The sequence below is a fragment of the Panthera tigris genome, chromosome B4 (genome assembly GCF_018350195.1).
Source record: "Panthera tigris isolate Pti1 chromosome B4, P.tigris_Pti1_mat1.1, whole genome shotgun sequence".
NCBI classification, from domain to species: domain Eukaryota; kingdom Metazoa; phylum Chordata; class Mammalia; order Carnivora; family Felidae; genus Panthera; species Panthera tigris.
In genome coordinates this window covers 33,982,749-34,002,625 of record NC_056666.1, presented here as the reverse complement: position 1 = coordinate 34,002,625, position 19,877 = coordinate 33,982,749, and the positions used below count along the sequence as shown (strand labels likewise).

Here is a 19,877-nt window from a genome sequence, read left to right as displayed (position 1 = left end):
GTAGAGAGTGGGTTAGTTCTAGCAGCAGCTTAGAACTGTTTCTAGTAAGACCAGACCCAATAACAGGCCAAAAAAGAGAGGTGCAAAGGCAGAGAAGTCTGCATGCAAGGCACTCCAAGCTGATGCGCTTTTCTCAAGATGCCAGGTTTAAATTCCAATCCCTCCTCCTCTACTCCAGAGCAGAGTGCCAGTGGCACTTCAGTCAAGAGTGTATCCAAACCTGGCTCTCAGGTGGCTGACACATGGCCAGTTGCTCAGCCAAGAAAGTGATTTTCAACTTCTCAGGGCTTTACCCATAATCAGACTATCAATAAGGACAAACCCACATCCCCATGAAAGCCTCTTCGAAATAGGTTCTCTCTTAAAGACACAAAATCTCAAACAGCCATCCCTTATCTAACCAAAGATATATTTTTGGAAAGGAACTAAAATCCCGTCCAGCAATGTCTACAACTACCACCTGATACTCATATTTACAACGGTTACATCTTTGTTTTCATCTGTTAGAAGGTCATGGAGACTGCCCTGGAGAAGAAACAACAGTGCTGGGGACAGAGGCTCTACAAGGCTGATGGAATGGGGCACACTGATCTGGACTCGGAGAGTCCTTGCTAACGAATGACGCTGTAGCATTGGCAGCAGGTGGGGGCTACGGTCCTCTGGGCCCCCGTAAAGTGCCCATCTGTACACTGATTCCAAAAGAAAAAATCAGACCCTTCCCTCCTGCAAATGGGTCATGAGGTGGCACTGAGGACTACAGGGGATGGCGGTTGTGGGTCAAGCCAGCAGAGATGCAGACAGTCCCTAGGACCATGTGTAACCCTAATTCTGCCTAGGATAAGGCTAACTGGCACCTGCTCAGGCCTGACTTTTGGGTTAGGTGTTAACAATTTAATGTAAACCCTATCTATGATTGTTTTCACTTTCATTACTATGGTGAAGACTCCCTAGGGTATCATGGAATTACTATGTGATTTCACATCCCATCCATGCAGGCCGAGAAAAAAGCAATGCCAAATTTAGCCAAGCACTTGCAGAGACTTAACAATGCTTCAAAAGAGCTGGCATTTGGTGCACGCAGGCCAACTCACCCCAGCCCATTCCCCTAAAGACTAAAGAGAGCCAAACCCTTCTTACTGTTCTGTTCCCCTAATCTCTCCCCCCAGTCAGATCTCCCCTTCCCCTAAACCTCTGCTGGTTAGAACATATCCCAATGGGCCTTCTTGTCCTAACCCCACAGGACACACAGACCAGAGCGGGAGACCATCAGCCAGTCAGTAGAAACAGTCCTAATTCATTTTCTCACTCCAATTATTCCAGAATTTTCTGGAATTCCTACAAATGATAATATGTGATATTCCTATAAAGCTTTTAAATAAACAAGTTTCCACACATTTTAGCTTATTTGCTTTTTACAACAACCTTATGAAATAGAGAGGAGCAGGCTCTATTTTTTTTTCATTTTATAATTTCATATGTTAGGCTCCAAGAAGGTAATGACCAAAGATGACAAGGATAATAGGCTGCAGACTTGGAACTCAAATTAGGATCTTTTGTTATCAAGATCTATGCTTGTTCCATTTAGACCCAGCCCATTTCTCTGAGGCTGTGGTCTTCCCAGAAGGGTAAGCACATTCTGAGGGTGCAGGGACAATTAATTCACTGGAAAAAACACTAGACCTTCATTCTTTACAAGTTTTTTTTTTTTTTTTAATGTTTATTTTTGAGAGAGAGAGAAGCAGAGTGTGAGCAGGGGAGGGGCAGAGAGAGAGGGAGACACAGAATCCGAAGCAGGCTCCAGGCTCTGAGCTGTCAGTGCAGAGCCTGACGTGGGGCTTGAACTCACGTACCGTGAGATCATGACCTGAGTTGAAGTCAGACGCTTAACTGACTGAGCCACCCAGGCACCCCTAGACCTTCATTCTTAATTTATTTTTTACCCTGCCTTCTAAAATGTTTTGTAAATGCCCAATAGCAAATGCAATGTTAGTGGGGTACCGGCATGTACATAAGTATACATATTTTGGAATGTAGGTGTTCATAATTTTCACAGGGCGAGGCAGAAAAACTTAGAGATACTCCTGTAAGGCTCCAACATGGTCCTGTATCACCTTCATTATTCTCACACTCTTTCCTGATCTCCTACTGGGAACAATAAAATTGAGGTTAACTGCATATCAATGTCATGCCATTTCTGACTTTTTCCCTCAGGTATGATTTGGCAATAGCTGGAGACAGTTCTGGTTGTCATAGTCTGGGGAGGGGGGTGTACTGACGTCTAATGGGTAGAGGCCAGGGATATTGCCAAATATCCTACAATGCACAGGACAGTCTCCACAACAAAGAGTTATCCAGCCCAAAATGTCAACAGTGATGAGCTGGAGAAGCACTGGCCTAGAATTTATATCAAACTATTTCTAATCTCCCACCAACAGGCCACCAGTCCACCAAATATTCTGACTGTGGCTTGACTGGACTGGGTGCATTAAGAACAAAGAGTAGTGAGCTCATGAATCTTCATCTCTGCTGCCAAGGTAAGACATCTTGACCAACGGAAATGCAATATATGAATGGCCAACTGAAAACTGCCACGCTGAACAGACAGCTCTTGGCTTGCTGCCCACAGAGAGGAAATCTAGGGAAGATGTTCAGATTGCTGAGTGAGGAGCTAGTTCTCATGCACACACTGAGCAGATGTACAAGTCGTTGCATGAGACACGGGGACTTTCATCACCCTATGGTACACCTCCACTTACAAAAGATGACCTTGCTCACCCTCAGCAATGCCACTCAAGGACAACTTACCCATACCCCCATACTGTCCACACTTATCTTACGTGCGAGCCCCACGATTAGGCCAAAGTAGGAATTAAAGGAGACTTCTCCTTTCACTCACTTTTAGCTAGAATAGTCTGTGACAGACACATTATGGCAGGACCTCTCAGTAAACCCAGGGAGAAAACTAGGCTTGAAGACACAATGTGGCAAAACGTATCTTCTTTCTCTTTTTCCACTTTCCAAAAACATCTTATCTGTGAGCTCTAGGAGCTCCCTATCCTGTCATGCCTTTCCAAAGCTGTGTCCAAATGTGTTCAGGACACTTCTTGAAATCAGTTCTGTGCCTGCACCAAATTTTAACCAACAGGGCAAAACCAAAATTGTTCACCCGGAATGATATGTATATTTAGTCCAAAGATTTAAAAGTCAGTCATTTGACATGTGAGTTGAGTCCAAAGTAGCCCAGACTTGTGCAGGTAAGAACATCCATGTTTCTCTGACATCACAGGTGACTCTATTCAAACTGTCGGTACAAAAGAGGCATAGAATCATCTCTCTCTTCCCTCATACCCAAACTCTACCCAGGGCCAGGGCAGGTAATTTCCTATGAGGACTGTGAATGATAGTTTTGTAAAAGCAGTAAGAATGAAAATGTCAGTTCAACCATCCTGGAGCGTTTTAAAGAAGTATAATAAAATGAGATAGTAGAGCCAGAGGATAAGCAAAGATTTATAAGTTAGAAGCAGTTTCACTGGGGTCCAGGGAACAACAACAATAAACATCCCCCGCCCTCCCCGCCCGCCAAACATAATTCCGTCTCCTCCAGGTTGTCAGCAAGGTATGTTCCCATTTGGAGGGACATATGCCTGTTCTGGGCTTATTCGTGCTAATACAAACCTTAGGCTTGATTTTATCTGTAATGAGCAAAGACAGCTGACATGGAGAAAACAAAGAAGGAGTCCATTTCATATTATTTACAGCCAATTCAGTGATTATTATTCTCTTCCTCAATTTTTGATGCTTTCCCCCCCTCACACCTCAGTGATAAAACCTTTCTCTCTTTAATATAGTATCTTCCCAAAGGCATACTCCTAGCCCTGGGATCACTGCCCAGGAAACTGGAGGATGTATATCTCTCAGAAATAATCCAAATGCACACTCATTGATTTATATAGCACATTCACACATGTTTACAAAAATCTTATTTGCGGAGCTACACATAGTGTTTTTCCCTTTTACCAAGTACTGACAAGGTGAGGTTACAGAAAACAGATGAAGGGAAGCTGTATGGCATAGTGTGTAAACAATGCTCTTGGATCTTCTGCATGGATTCTATCCTGACTCTGTATCGACTGTTTATGTGGCCTTGACCAAGTCTGTTCGACTTCTGTGTGCCTATTTCCTCATCTGTAATATAATACTTCCCTCACAGGCTACTGTGAGGATCACATGAATGCTATACATAAAACTCCTAGACAATGCTTAGTACATATAAGTGCTAGGTTATTATCGGTTATTATTACTACTATGTGTCTTCCTAAATTATTTTCTATGAGTTAGTACATAGACTATGGTAAATTAACCAGTATTCACCACATGGGGGAAACAATAGGAGTTAGCTTCAAGTTTTAATCTCTTATTTTTATTTGAGTTAAAGACTTTGGCAGAGAAGGGGCTCCCTTGATTATAAATACAGACAGCTCTCTGGTGCAATATTTTCAGCAGCATGAAGGATGGTTGCTAGCTATCAGCAATAGAGCAAAGCCTTTAAGACTCTGGCTGTTAACTTCTACATACTATCAATTCCCCGTTACCCCAGATGCCCAGTGCTGCCTACTTCTACAAAGCCCTTCACTGAGATTTGGATAGCCCTGGAGCCATCTTCCCTGCACCCTGTGTCCCAATGTTACTAGGCTTTTGTACCAATGCTGATTCCCCAAGAAAGGTGAACCAGCTAAAAGACAGGGAAGTAGCTGGTTTAGAGTAATTCACATTAGAGTAACTCTAGGAGAGAATATTTACTTTTAAAAGAAGAACCTACTAACTCAAGTAAGTCTTTTGTTGGTAAAATGGTGGGAGGGAAACTTTATAGTTGGTATCTCTCTGACTTAGTTCTAAAAACAGAGAAACAATAAATAAGCTGTTGGGGCACTTGGGTGGCTCAGTTGGTTAAGCATCTGACTCTTGATTTTGGCTCAGGTCATGATCTCACGGTTCGTGAGTTCGAGCCCCACATCCCATGTCAGGCTCCAGGCCCTGCACTGACACTGAGGAACCTGCTTGGGATTCTCTCTCTGCCCCTCTCTACCACTTGTGCGTGCATGTACTCCCACACTCTCACTCCCTCTCTCTCAAAAATAAGTAAATAAACTTAAAAAAAAAAAAGAATGAATAAGCTGTTATAATCCTATTATAGTCAATATCAGCTATTCACTGGTTATCGGGTTGAGCTCAGTCTAAGAAACCCCTTACGAGTTAACTTTTAGAGACAAACTCTTCTCCCTAAGGTTCCAGTTAGAGTCTACCTAGTCATACTTTTTAGTTTCAGGTTTGCTTTCTGAGCAGCTACCACATGTTAAGAGGATTACCCTCTCTAGAATGTACTTTCACAGTATTCCTGGCTTTATTATAACCTTGAAAGAACATGAGAACTGAATGAAAACATATTTATTTAGGCCTTTGCCAGTGAAACCGCTCTGGTTTTGTCCTATGTTTGCTGAGGAAACCAAAACTCACTGAGGTCCTGAGTTTTCTGGTGCCCTTATGTCCTTGCCTGGTAGTGGCGGTCTTTAGTAACTAAACTTGGGGCCCTTACCCTTTTAGCTGAGTTCATCTTTTTCAGGGACTTGGCTTTAGTAGAGGCCCAGTAATACTAGGACACAGGGTACAGGGAAGGGAGCTTTTGAAGCTTAGAGAGGCAGATAGCCCTGGGTGTAAAGTTCTTCTGGTAACAGGTGACTTACTATGAAATAATTACTAAAGGCCTACAGTCCCAGGCAAGGACCTAAAAGAAATCAGGCTATCCTATGAAACAGTGACAAAATGGAAATAATCCTGATATTTTACAAAAATACAGAATAAGGAATTCAATCACTTAATAGGCACATTTGGAACAGTTTCATATGATTAATGTACAATCACAACAAGCTAGGTAAGAAAGAATAGAGGTGAAGAAAACATACGAGGCCAATGGAAATTCTGACTCAGTTGTAAAAATTTTTCTACTAATTATCCTAGGATGGCCCCAGGAGACTCTGTTCTATAGCAAGGCAGAGCTGGGGCCCTGGACTCCCTTTCTGTTGAAATGTGTTCTAAAACTCCCCCTTTTATGCCAATGAGGGGCCCCGGTGAGGGGTGTGAGCCTTCTTCATATTTTGGGAGCTCTCGGACTATACTTGTGCGTACAGGTTGGGAGGAAAAGAACAACATCAAAGCAAGGCAAGGTCGAGTTTAGTTAGCTTGAGTTAGGGTTTGGGCGCTGGCAGTGACTCAACCTTTTGCCCATTGTCCTTCCTGGAGGCCCATAAAAATGCCTCAGAAATAATTCAAAATGTTCATAAACTACGCAAAGCTACGTGGAAGCTGACCCACAGGAAGTAAAAAAGGAAACAGTGTGCATGTGGCTAGTGAAACCTGGAAGTAATTGAAGGAGAGTCACTTCTGCTGGAGCCCCACCTCTCTTCTCAGGCATGTGGAAGGTGTTTCTGCGCAAAAGCCTACCCCGTCCAGAATGTAAGTGTTGAAGAGACAAGGAGCAATTGTGAAGAAAGAGCTATCAGGAGCCAACACACACAGCCGAGAATTATGGGCAGTGACGAGACAGAGAGAGGAACACAGCCCCATGGCCTAACCTAGGCAGGGAGTGCCAATTTGACTTCCCTCCCTCTCATTTCATTATGACTAATCTACTTGTTGGCACTTGCTGGATGCTTGGCTGGGTGTGAGTTTCAAGGTAAGGACTGGTTTTGGAGTCTCCATGAGGTTTTGGAGCCTTGAGAAAGGGACTGGGATTCAGGGAGGATTCTTCCTGAAATCTCTGTCTGGCTGCTATATTTAAGACAGCCCCACATGGGCATTTTTCTTCTATTTGTACGTCAAGGGGGACACTTGTGGGACCTGGGTCTGACATGGCATCATTTTGCCCTATTTTTCAGTATGAAAATAGAGTGGCCCATTTTCATTGCCTGTACTGCTTCCACATCTACACCAGAGGATCCCTCATAGGGAGTATCTAAATTAGGGACATCTTCAGGGAATTTATGAGAAAAAAAGAGAATGGATTTCAAGAAGTTTAAGAAAGAAACCGAGACCCAAAGGGAATTATTCAGGGTCTTCACAATGGGTGGCACAGAATCACATCAGGTGTCAACATCTTCTTGTTAGATGCCTTAGGACACTGTTCTGAACAATGTTGGCTCTTCTCCCCTTTATTACTGGGGCATGGAAAATGCAACAGAGGCAAAGGTCAAAAATTTGAAAATTATATACATATATTTATCCTTACTGATTCTTAGTCAATTTATTAATTGTTGCTTATTGCATCCCTCACATCCCAATTCTTTTTCTCCCAGCCTTTTTCAGGCACCAGGATAGGGACTGACTCATTTCAAAGAAAGGGGAACAACAGATCATAGACTTGGAGGTGGGGGTGGGAATGAGCAGGCCAAGAGAGGCCACTCAAACTCTCTGTGGGGATAAATTCTGAACCAGCCATGCTCTGAGGATTACAAACAACGGTGTTCTGACAGAACTTTAGGCTCCCTGACAGAGTAGTCTGGTAATCTAGAATGCCAGGAGAACCCAGCACTGTGCTTCTCTACTCTGTGGGTAAACCTAAGAACTCTAGATCCTAAGCAGACTGCTTCAGAGTAGAGGAGGCCAGGAAGGCCTTTTTAACAACGGACACCCAATTCCCTAGAGCCCAGTGGGAGCAGACTTGGTGCTGAGTGCTCCCTCACCAGCTGCCCTCTTTTGGCCCAATTTAGCACCAAAGGTGGGCTGTGCCACTGTGGTCAGTATGCCAACACTGCATAAGAGGCCATCACTGCTACGGTCACAGCAGTGTATGTGAGAAGGGCCCAGGTTCATTTCTCCAGGCTTGAGAGTGAGTGACCAAGCAGAACTGGATATCCTAGCTTAGTGTCTAGGCCACAGCAAAGACAGAAAGAGAGAGACATCAGCTGGGGAGAACAGAACAAGAACCTTCAAAGTCATCAGGAGTGAGGTCACTGTGCCTTAGGCAAAAGCCTCAAAGCCGAGGAGAGAAACATAACTACCCCAGTTCCCTATAGCAGTCTGCTAGAGTCAGGAACAGGAAAGGCAGGCACCTGGCTCTGTGTCTCCATGGCAGACATGGGCTCAGTGTGTGTTTCTATCCCTCCATCTGCTCTAGTCCTCAAGTCCCTCATGCTGGCTGACTGGATGTGGGGCACAGGTGGTGTCTTTCCGCTCTTTTCTATCTGCAGCTGCTACAGAACAAAATGTCTTCCACATCCCCCGTGAATAGAGGCCCTTCTGTTAATGACAATCTATATTTTAGGTGTAAACAGCCCATTTCCCCATTTTAATACATCTACACTCTCTCCTGATCCCACCCCAGAACTGATAGTCCTGAGGCACAATGGCTTTCAGGCCCACTCCTGAGACCTGAAAAGCTAATCCCTTTCCCACCCTCCAAACAGGAAAAAGGGAAGGAAAAGAAAAACTCAGAAACCTGAAGATTGTTTGGAATTTATTCTCTTAAATAAGAATGGTAACATTTGTTAAAAAAAAATTAAAAGCACAACACCTTAGTTTCACAGTAACGGCAAAAACAAAGTTACACAATGAAATTAAAAAACTCACAAAGAAACACACCAAAAACTCACATCACAGATTAAAAACAAGGGCAAAAATAAAGGCTTTAGGGAAGGCCAGAAGCGGACAGGTGATGCATTCCTTGGCACAATTCATCCTCCCTTGCTCTGGCATCTCTGTACCACTGCCATGGGAACCTGGCTTGTTGCCATCCCCCCACCTCCACCCCAAGCCGAATGGCCCAGGAAAAAGGGAACCCCTTAATTCACTGATCAGGACTTCAAGGCCATGCTGTGGCCCCTTTAAGAGGGACTGAAAACAGTCCACTGCCCGAAAGACACCAAACACCGAGACAATAGGGAAGCTACAATAACTAACCCAATGTAACTGATACACAAGCCTAGAAGCAAAACAGAGGTAAGGTGGGGGGTTTGGTCTTCTGTGGCATTTCGCAAGCAACAGAACCCCTGCTTTCCTAGTCTGCTCCCAAATCAACTTTCCGAGGTTGGGAGTGTGTGCTGCTCATTTTCTGAGACATCCATGCCGCCCCCCGCCCCCCCCAAAGTCTCCACCTCCACAGGTGTGCTGGTTGCTCTATTCCCGTAAATCCTGACCCTAACTCTAACCCAGGCCAGTGGCATGGTTCCCCAGTGTAAAAAGGCTCCCTTGATTTCCAGAACCAAGGAATAAGAAGCTTCAGAAACAGCTTCATTATTATTATTATTATTATTATGTTATGACACAATATATAACTATCTACTTGTATATATGAAATTAAATCTACATAAATATACATGTGTATGTGTATAAATATTTACACATCACCATCAAACTAAGACTTGTGGGGGAGGGCTGGGGAGTTCAGCTGGACTGTAAGATTCTCTTTGCTCTACTAAGAAGTTACCCAGAAACGCCTACAAGGGAAGGGAGCCTGGGAAGCAGTGAGATTTCCTAACTTTGTCCTGACAGGCAGGAACCCCAGGAGTGCATGGAATCCCTCATACTACATGGCTATTCTAGCCGGTGTGGGAAGTGCCTGCATTTCCTAATGGCCCGTGTGGCATCCAAACTATGGAATCTAATGGTGATCATGCAAGGGTTGTCTAGGGACAGGGAGCAGGCACCCGCCACTTGCAATCTGCTAGGCAGCTTTTAAAATTAACACTATCTTTTCCATCCCATCTCTGTGGCCTGTACTGGAAGAAAAAAGCTCTTCTCTTACCTTATGATTCCCATAGCCTTTATGATTCATTTTTGATTGTCTTCTATATGCTATATGAACTGTAAAGGGAATTCCTCTCACAAAGAAAGGATCCAAAAAACCTGCAGTTGAGGGTCTTGTATTCAAGGGGAAGATACCTCATTTAGGGTTTTTCTTTCTCTACCTGTTGTTGTCCCACTTTTTCTTAAAGTCAGGGCAGGTGCTAGGAGGCCAGGGTAAGAAAATCTGTGCCAGGTCCACTAATCTATTCAGTGTAAGAAGCTTAGAAACAAAGCATTTACAGATTTGGGGAACAGAAAAGAGGGTTTCTACATTAAAAGCACATTATAAACAACAGCATTGTAAACAATGTCCTCCTCCAAACACTAAATTAGCAGCAGTTACAGGTTAGGTTACCAGAGAAAGACAACACTGCAAAGCAGGCTGAAAGCAGGTTCTCTTAACTTGTGAGTGGTTTGGTTTTTTGGCAACGGCAGTAATTTTGGCATAACGGGAAAAGAACATAAGGGAAAAGAGGGTAATGCCACATATACGGAGGTGGCACAGGGCAAAAGCACAGCAGGTCAAGTGCCAGTCATAGCTTTTTCAGCTCTGCTTCCTGGGAGATGGGAATCTAGGAGGATGGTTTATTTATACACAGTGGAATCAAGTTCATTCATTTATAGCCTTTTCTTGTCTAGCGTGCAGGAGAGGAGATGTACCATGGGTCTGGGTTAATGACTGTTATTCATGACACATATTCTGGAACCCTGAAATACCTGAGTTTTTCTGAAGCTTTTCAAAAGGAAATTCTAGTTAAGCTTTAGTTTGAGATTTAAAGAAAGATATCCCTATCAAAGGAAAAAAAGAAATCTACTTCATGCCAACTCTAAACTACCACCCATAATTCCGTTCCTTTTCTACAGAGGCTAGCAAAGATCAGACACCTCCTAGGGGAAGTGTTGGAGCTCTGGAGCACGTTCAGACTCAGAGCTGTAACTTCCAAAAGCCCGAGTCTCCAGGGGCATCAGCCCCAAGCTCTAGTGTTCCCACTGCCCTACAGAGTACCTTAAAGTGGGGGGACAGTGCCTGCCTCATTCATTTTAGGAGCTCAGGTGGTGATTCCTTTGGGATGCCACATCTTGAACCCCTTGTGCTAGAACATGTAAGTCATGTTCAGAATCAAGAAACACAGGGGCTGAGACATCCTCAGGGCTTTGATTTTTTTTTCGCATTGCCAACTCTCATCTCCTTGCTTTGTAGAATATTCTTTTCCTTCTCTATGGAAGCTTTAATTCATTAGAACTGCTAAAAACCTGAGATCCATTATGCTTCCACACTAGACAGTAAGAATGGCAAAGTGAACCACATGGGAAAGTGAACAAACTTGGCTTGTTCAGAAATGACCTGAACTTCATTGTGTTTCTTTTTGAAGAGTGTTCTCCACTTGATACCCCAAAACCAAGTTCATTTCCTTGAGCTGTTTTACTGAATAGCCAAGTTCCTTGGAAAGTCCATCTCTGCTGGACGAGGCCCAGACTGATGAGGTGGAGCTCTCACTTGGTCAAGTGCATATTCTAGGGCTCAGAGCTGACCTCTCTGTCTAGATCCCTTTGGTAATTTTTCTCTGCCAGCACTTCCCTCTGGTGCTCTGAGAGTGTCAACTGCAAAAGGCTGCCAGCATTTCAGGGGAAAGACAAATTATAAAGGGTTTCAAGGCTATAGAAGGTTCCAAAGTCATTCGTGGCTTAAACATTCCTATAAAATGTTGGTCCAATTGGCAGGGCACTTAAAAAGCTTCCCTGGATTATAATAAGGGCATACATAGGAGGAGAGGCCGAATTTTACCTAGCTCAGCTGGGGTTTGCAGGGTCTCGGCTTCCAAATCCCTGCCCTCTCTGGGTATATTCTCCCTTTCTCCAGTTCTTAAGCACAGGGAAGGAAGCAACTCTGAAAATCTCTCATTTGAAAGTGGAGTGGATAATCCTTCTCTTTTCCAATTTGGAAATTTCACTACCAACTCCTTCTCCATAGTTTCTAGCATTAGCTGATAATCTTTAGTTTTTATATGGTAATTTTCATGAGTTTGTAAATGGCTGCTTGAGATATATCTGCTGTGAAAGACAGAAAAAGTGTGAGATATAGAAACATGGCCCTGTTGACTTCCTCTCTCACCTACACAATGACCCTGGGCTGTGTCTAGTCTGGGGCTGTAATGAGGGCATCAGGACCACTCCACAGTTTGTGGTACACATCTCACAGGCTGGCTTGACATATAGCAAAGAGACTCAATTTTAAGGGTCAATTTTAAACTACAATTCCTTACAACAAACCTAATGTCCACGAGCCATGAGCTAAAACCAGAATAAATGTGTTTTTTAGAGGTAGGGATAGTGTCATTCACCTCCTGACATAAGGAAATGATTAGTTGAAATGGAACAAATTAGGGTTTGGTTCCATTAGAAGTTCAAATGCCCCAAAGTGATCAGGACAGGGCATGTCCTTTAATGGGTTACAGGTCAAATAGAAGAGCCATGTCAGCTTATCTAGATACGTAAATAGGGAGTGGGATGCAAAAATTTCAAGTTTGGGTGAACATAAATCCAGATCGTGGGATCTTATTGCAATTCCATGCTCTGTCAAAGGAGTCCAAGACAAGAAGGCCCTGTGACTCTAGATTCTCACTCGGGTCAGTGATAAAAACAGCCTATTCAGAATTCCTGTTTACCTGGATGGGGCCTAGACCAACCACCCCAGTGTGTCTGATCGGTGTGGGCAGGCCCCAGGGCTATAGCAACAGTACTTTGAGATTCTGAATAGACATTACTGAAGCTTGGGTGATCCCGCTTACTAGATGGTGCCCCTACTGGCTCACGGTCTGCCAGTGAAACTCCCCTCTGATTTGTACCAGCACCTCCGACAGGCCATAGAGAAAGGGGACTCCAAATGCAAGCAGCTGGCACATGAAAAAGGAGTCCAAAGGGTTTTGTGTCACTTGATGCCCAATCGAAGAAATGTTGCTTTGGAGGTGCTGGCTCATCCCCTTGGCCTTGTCACAGAGGCCAAGAGAGTGACGCGCCACCCAGCCAAACAAGGAAGTGAGGCTACCTGGGGTTCTCTCAGCAGGGCTGGCAATGGCGCTGGCCCGTCCATTTGTGTCCACAGTGGGGCCATCCTGCAGGGGTTCTCTGGCCTCCTAGGAAAGTCCGCAAGAAAAAGAAGAGTGACTGACTGAAGCACTCAAATCTCAGGAGGCGGTGACACCTGCCTGGCTGGTTTACTGCGCTCACCTGTCAATCCAGGCTGTATGTCTCACAGTATTAAAAAAAAAAAAACAGGACATATTTCATGTAGAAATCACCAAGAGTCAAAATCTGGGTCTACCTTGGAATACCTTTCCTTTCCCCACAAGTCCCACTGCAGTCAACAAAAACCTCTCAAGGATGTGTTAGCCTGCATGCTGACAAGGTAATATCATGTAGCAAAGGGAATACCTGGTTTATCTTGATAAAGACAGGTGGAGGAGCTAGTTACTCTCATTAAAAAAAAAAAAAAAAGAAGGAAAAAAGGTACTTAGTAAAGTAATTCACAGAAATAAAGAAAGTGCAGATTATTTACAGCCACGTTCCTTTTCAGGGTGTCCGTCTCTCAGAAAGATGTTTATTTACAATGACAAAAGTCTTTTATATGAGCGAGCCCGAGGGAGGGTCTAATATAGTCTCTCAAATCCAACTCTGGTGGTGTGTGGAACATTACCTTAGTGAAATGCAACATTAGATTATACTTGAAGAGTTGGTTTCCTTCCCAAATGGACTGCGACCATCTCTCAGGCCATTCCCACCCAAAGGAAAGGCAATTTAGTGGCCTTTCAGCAGGCCCTGCTGGCCACACCTTCACCTGTCACTGTGCAGAAATGTGCCTGCTGCTTCTCTCCCACTTACAGATAGATTACCATTACCTTTCCAGACAGAGGAGCCACTGCCGGTCTCTTCCTCTGTGCGGAGCCGGAGAGTCGATAACAGTAGTGTGGTTTGCAGTAGAATTTACCTGTGCAGAAGAGGCAGGAGACAAGAAGTGAGCAAGACTCTTAATTCTGAACTTGACTCCCTCGTCTTAGCACACTCCTATCTCTCTCCTCTAGCCACAGGGTGCTGTCACCACTGCCCAGGGTTCTTGTCCAAGGAGGCCAAGCCCTCCCTATAAACTTTGATTTCAGCCCTCCTCTCCCTTTTGCCCGAAGGGGGAGGGGGTTTCTTTTGGATATGTGAAGGCCATTGAGCCATCACCCAATCAGCGCCCAGAGCAAAGACGTGAAGCCTGCATGGCAGGGCCAGCAAACAAAGTGGCAGTGTGTGTAGAACAAAGATGTGGTCACATGGAAAGCTGGGAGTAACATTTCTGGGGAAACCAGAATGAACATAAGCGCAGGGTGGAGGCGTGAAGACTGCAGGGGGTGGGGCGGCATTGAGCACTGGCTTTAACAGGACCCCCTCTGCTGCTCCCCTCTCCCACAACTATCCACAAGCCAGCCTTATGACCCCTTAGTGGGTGGGATCAGCATTAAAAACCAATACAAAATGAAACCAAACAATCCTGCAATGGACTATGAATAGAATGAAGCACAACAGAATGCATTAAAGTGCACAGTGGCATACTTAGAGTTAAGTATTAGTCCTTACAGCTTTTAGTTGTGTTTATAGGTGTTTACTGGGTCCTAAACGTTTTCTTTTGCAGGTGTGGCCCAAAATTTGAAAAACAGATCGTGGCTTTTCCCATGACACTGGTAGTGGGAGTCAGTCACAAAAGGTCATTTTTTTTTTTTAAACCTTCCCTTACTCCCACTTTAAAAGAGCCAAGGCTTTTGAAAATTAAAGGACAGACCATACTATAGAAACTGTTGAAACAGGAGTAATCCCACTTATCCTTTTCATTTGCAAAGGGTACTCCTCTGACAAAACAAACTTTTCTGCTCCCAAAGTTAACATAAGAGAACCTAACCAGAAAAACAATAAAAAAGAGTAATGAAAACTAAGAGCCAGCTTTTTGAAACAATAAACCAAATGGACAAACCTTTACTATACTATACTATACTACACTACACTACACTATACTATACTATACTATACTTTACTATACTAATTCAGAAAAACAGAAGACTCAAAAAAAAAATCAGAAATGAAAGAGGAGACATTACAACTGATACCATAGAAATAGGATCATGAGAAGCCACTATGTATAATTATACACCAAAAAGCTGGATAACCTAGAAGAAATGAACAAAGTCCGAAAAATATATATCATACCAAGACTGAATCAGGAAGAAAGAGAAAATCTAAATAGACCAATACTGAGCAAGGAGACTGAATCAGTAATCAAAACCGTCCCCAGAAAAGTCCAGGAGCAGATAGTGAATTCCACTAAACATTTATTTATTTTAATTATTTATTAAAACATTTTTTTAAATGTTTATTTTTGAGAGAGAGGAGAGAGAGAGTGAGCATGTGTGCGTGCACCTGAGTCAGGAGGGGCACAGAAGGAGACACAGAATCCCAAGCAGGCTCCAGGCTCTGAGCTATCAGCACAAAGCCTGCCACGGGGCTCAAACCCACTAACCATGAGATCACGACCTGAGCCCAAGTCGGACGCTCAACTGACTGAGCCATCCAGGCAGGCGCCCCCCACCCCCCCCGCCCAATATTTATAGAAGAATTAACAGCAATCCTCAAACTCTTCCAAAAATCTAAACAGGAGGAAATACCCCCCAAATTATTTTATGAGGCTAGCATTACTCTGATACCAAAGCCAGATAAGTATACTACAAGAAAATTACAGACCAATAACCCTGATGAATACAAATGCAAAATTCTCAACACAATATTTGCAAACCCAATTCAACAAAACAACAAAGTGGGATTTATCCCTGGGATGCAAGGATGGTTCAACATACACAAATCAATAAATGTGATACACCACACTAACAAAGTGAAAGATAAAAATCATATGATCTCAATAGATGCAGAAAAAGCATTTGACAAAATATAACACCCTTTCATAATAAAAACATCAACAAATTGGGTATAGAAGGAACATACCTCAATACAAGAAACATCATATACAACAAAACCATAGTCAATATCATTTCAAAGGTAAAAGGTTGAAAACTTTTTCTCTAAGATGAGGAACACAAGGATGCCCACTCTCACCACTCCTATTCAAGAAAGTACTAGTCCTAGCTAGAGTAATCAGGTAAGAGGAAGAAATAAAAGGCATCCAAATAAGAAAGGAAGAAATAAAAGTGTCTTTGTTTGCAGATGGTGATCTTACATATAGAAAATCCTAGACTAGATTCCACTGCCAGAGCTAATCAACAAATTAAGTAAAATTGCAAGATACAAAATCAACAATACACAGAAAGTAATTGTTTCTTTTTTTTAAAGTTTATTTACTTATTTTGAGAGAGAGAGGGAGAGAGAAAGAGAGTGAGCAGGGGACTGGCAGATAGAGAGGGAGGGAGAGAATCCTAAGCAGGCTCCACACTGTCTGCACAGAGCCTGACACAGGGTTCGATCTCACAACCTGTGAGATCATGACCTGAGCTGAAATCAAGAGACAGATGCTTAACTCAATGGGCCACGAAGGCACCCTGAAAGCAACTGTTTCTATACATTAACAACAAAACATCTGAAAAAGTAAAGAAAACAATCCCATTCACACCAGCATCAAAAACAACAAAATACTTAGGAATAAATCTAATTAAGGAAGTGAAAGACCAATACACTGAAAACTACAAGACTTTGATAAAAGAAATTTAAGAAGACACAAACAAGGGGAGCCTGAGTGGCTCAGTCAAGCGTCCGACTCTTGGTTCCAGCTCAGGTCATGATCTCATGGTTCGTGAGTTTGAGCACTGTGTTAGGCTCCGCACTGACAGCACAGAGCCTGCTTCAGATTCTCTCTCTCTTCCTCTCTCTGCCCCTCCCCTGCTCTTGCTCTTGTTCTCTAAATAAATAAATAGATAAATAAAAGACAATAAAAAAAGACACAAAGGGAAAGATATTAATGAATTAATATTGTTAAAATGTCCATATTACCCAAACCATTGATCAATTGTATTGATCCAATGCAATTTCTATCACAATTCCAATGGCATTTTTCACAGAGATAGAAAAAAAAAACCCCTATAATTTGAATGGAGCCACAAGAGACACTGAATAGCTAAAGCAATCCCGAGAAAGAAGAACAAAGCCAGAGGCATCATACTTCTTGATTTCAAACTATATCACAAAGCTACAGTAATCAACATAGTATATGGTACTGGCATAAAAACAGACACAGACCAATGGAACAGAATCAAGAACCCAGAAATAAACACCACATATACAGACAACTAATATTTGAGAAGGGAGCCAAGCTTACTTGATGGGGAAAGGACAGCTCTTCCCAACAGTGATGGGAAAACTGGATAACCACATGCAGAAGAATGAAATTGACCCGTCTTATACCACTCACAAAAATGAACTTGCAATGGATTAAAAACTTAAGTGTAAGGCCTCGAACCACAAGACTCCTATATGAAAACAGGGGAAAAACTCCTTGACAGTGGTCTTGGCAGTGATTTCCTAGGTATGACAGCAAAAGCACAAGCAACGGAAGCAAAAACTACAGAAGTGAGATGACATCAAAGTCAAAAGTGCCTGCACAGTAAGAGAAACAATCAACAAAATGAAAAAGCAATAATTCTCCCTACAGAATGGGGAAAATATTTGCAAATCATGTATCTGACAAGGGGTTAATATCCAAATATATAAAGAACTCATACAACTCAACAGCAAAAAAGCTAACAACCTGATTAAAAAATGGGCAGAAGAACTGAAGAGACAGTTTTCCAAAAAAGATATGCAAATGGCAGCAGGTAGATGAAAAGGTGCTCAATATTACTAGTCATTAGGGAAATGCAAATCAAAACCACAGGATATCCCCTCACACCAGTTATAATGCTACCATCAAAAAGAGAAGAATTAAGTGTCGGTAAGGGTACGAGGAAAAAGGAACCCTAATGAATTTCTGGTGGGAATGTAAATTGGCGCAGCTACTTTGGAAAACAGTGTGGCTGTCCCTCAATAAATTAAAAATAGAACTGCCATATGGTCCCAAAATTCCACTCCTGGGTATATATTCAAAGAAACGGAAAATCAGGATCTTGTACAGTTTCTGCACTTCCATGTTCACTGCAGCATTACTCACAATAGCCAAGATATGGAAACAACCTTAAATGTCTGCCAATGAATGAATGGATAAAAAAGATGTGGTATATATACACAAGACAGTATTAGTCAGCTATGAGAAAGAAGGAAATCCTGCCATTTGTAATAACTTAGATGGACCTTGAAGGCACTTTGCTAAGTGAAGTAAGTCAGATAGTGAAAGACAAAAACTGTATAATCTCACTTATATGTGGAATCTAAAAAAAGACAAACTCCGGAGATAGCACAATGGTGGTTACCAGCGGTTAAGGGGTGGGGAACATGAGGAGATACTGGTCAAAGAGTACAAACTTTCAGTTACAAGATTAACAAGCTTGGGGAATCTAATGTACAGCATGGCGATTATGGCTAACCATGCTGTATTATATGCTTGAATGCTGCTAAGAGAATAGACCTTAAAAGTTCTTACCACACAAAAAATTAGTAACTATGTGATAGGATGAAGGAGGTACCTAACACTATGATGGTAATCATTTTACAATTTATAAAAGTATAAATCAACACACTGTACACCTTAAACTTATATAATGTTATGCGTCAATTATATCTCAATAAAGCTAAGAAAAAAAGGGGAGGACCTAAAAGTCAAAGGAAATAAAAATGAGATGGACTTCTTTCTTTTTTCCCCTTTACTTGGTGCTCTGATTACATCTTTCTTCTTTTCCTTCAAAGTAACTGATTTCTCTGTTCTTTTACCTGTACCCTGCTTCCCAGCATGAAATCTTTTAGAAAAACATAGTTTATGGACTTTTATAAGTCAAATAATATTCATACACATAATATGTTTTCTGAAACAGAATTTCCCACTACCTTTTGGCACTTAACCAGAACTCAGAAACACTACATCTATTGTCAGGAACACTGATAGCCAAAGGACCAACAATCTCACTGCTTTTTTCTCTATGAAGGGAGATGAATCATGGGTTGTTTTTTTCAGCTTGGACAATCTGTAATAAACCATTTCACTTTTGTGAATTTTGGCTAAGAGAGAAAATGTAATTAGGAAAAGGCAAAACTATTAGTCCTTGGATCGTATACTACTTTTTTGTCTGTTCTGTATTTTAATCTTCTTTATGGAACACTTCCCTCCTCCACGTGATTTTGATGGGCTATCAACCATGAGGCCTAAAATTATCCACCACAAAAATAAATATATGACCTATATAGGCCAATCATAATATCCCCTTTCCTTCTAGCCCACTCCAGGATATAGCATGTGGCTAAGTCAGGCTAACCAGAGCCATTCTTGGGGATTCTCAGGGATAGTGAGGAAGGGCAGCCCTTCTCTGAGACTGCTATCTAGAAAGAAGATATAAATCTAATGCTTCAACTTTAATCTGACTTGAGTTTCTATTACTTGTTACCAAGTCTTATTTTATTACAGTATCAGAAAACTACAGTTATAGGGGTGCCTGGGTGGCTCAGTCGGTTAAGAGTCCAACTTTGCCTCAGGTCATGATCTCGCAGCTCCTGAGTTTGAGCCCTGCGTGGGGCTCTGTGCCGACAGCTAGGAGCCTGGAGCTTGCTTTGGATTCCGTGTCTCCCTCTCTCTCTGCCCCTTCTCAGCTCACATTCTGTCTCTGTCTCAAAAATAAATAAATGTTAAAAAAAAAAAAGAAAAAAAAAGAAAACTACAGTTATAGTTACTTTCACTCCTTTCTTGTATTTTTTCCCCTGCATTAGTTTGCTTTTTTCTACAAAGTAGAATCCTAGATTTTAAAAAACAGCTCAATAGGCTAACCTCCAGGGAATCCTCATTGAATTCTGCTACGGTATTCTATTTTAATAAAGAAAAGAGGCTTAGGTTTCAAAACAAGTCCCACAAGCCTAACCAAAAG

General features: G+C 42.4%; 1 protein-coding gene across 2 annotated transcripts in view; it reads right to left on the bottom strand.

Annotated features, from left to right (window-relative positions):
- The window catches only part of MICAL3 (microtubule associated monooxygenase, calponin and LIM domain containing 3), a 205,194-nt gene that overhangs the window by 59,893 nt on the left and 125,424 nt on the right, over positions 1-19,877 (bottom strand). For both annotated transcript variants that reach the window (XM_042991467.1, XM_042991469.1), the window contains 2 exons: positions 13,734-13,822; positions 12,884-12,971 (listed from right to left, as the gene is read on the bottom strand). In XM_042991467.1, the coding sequence (XP_042847401.1) occupies positions 12,884-12,971; positions 13,734-13,822 (177 nt within the window). The remainder of the gene's footprint in view (positions 1-12,883; positions 12,972-13,733; positions 13,823-19,877) is intronic.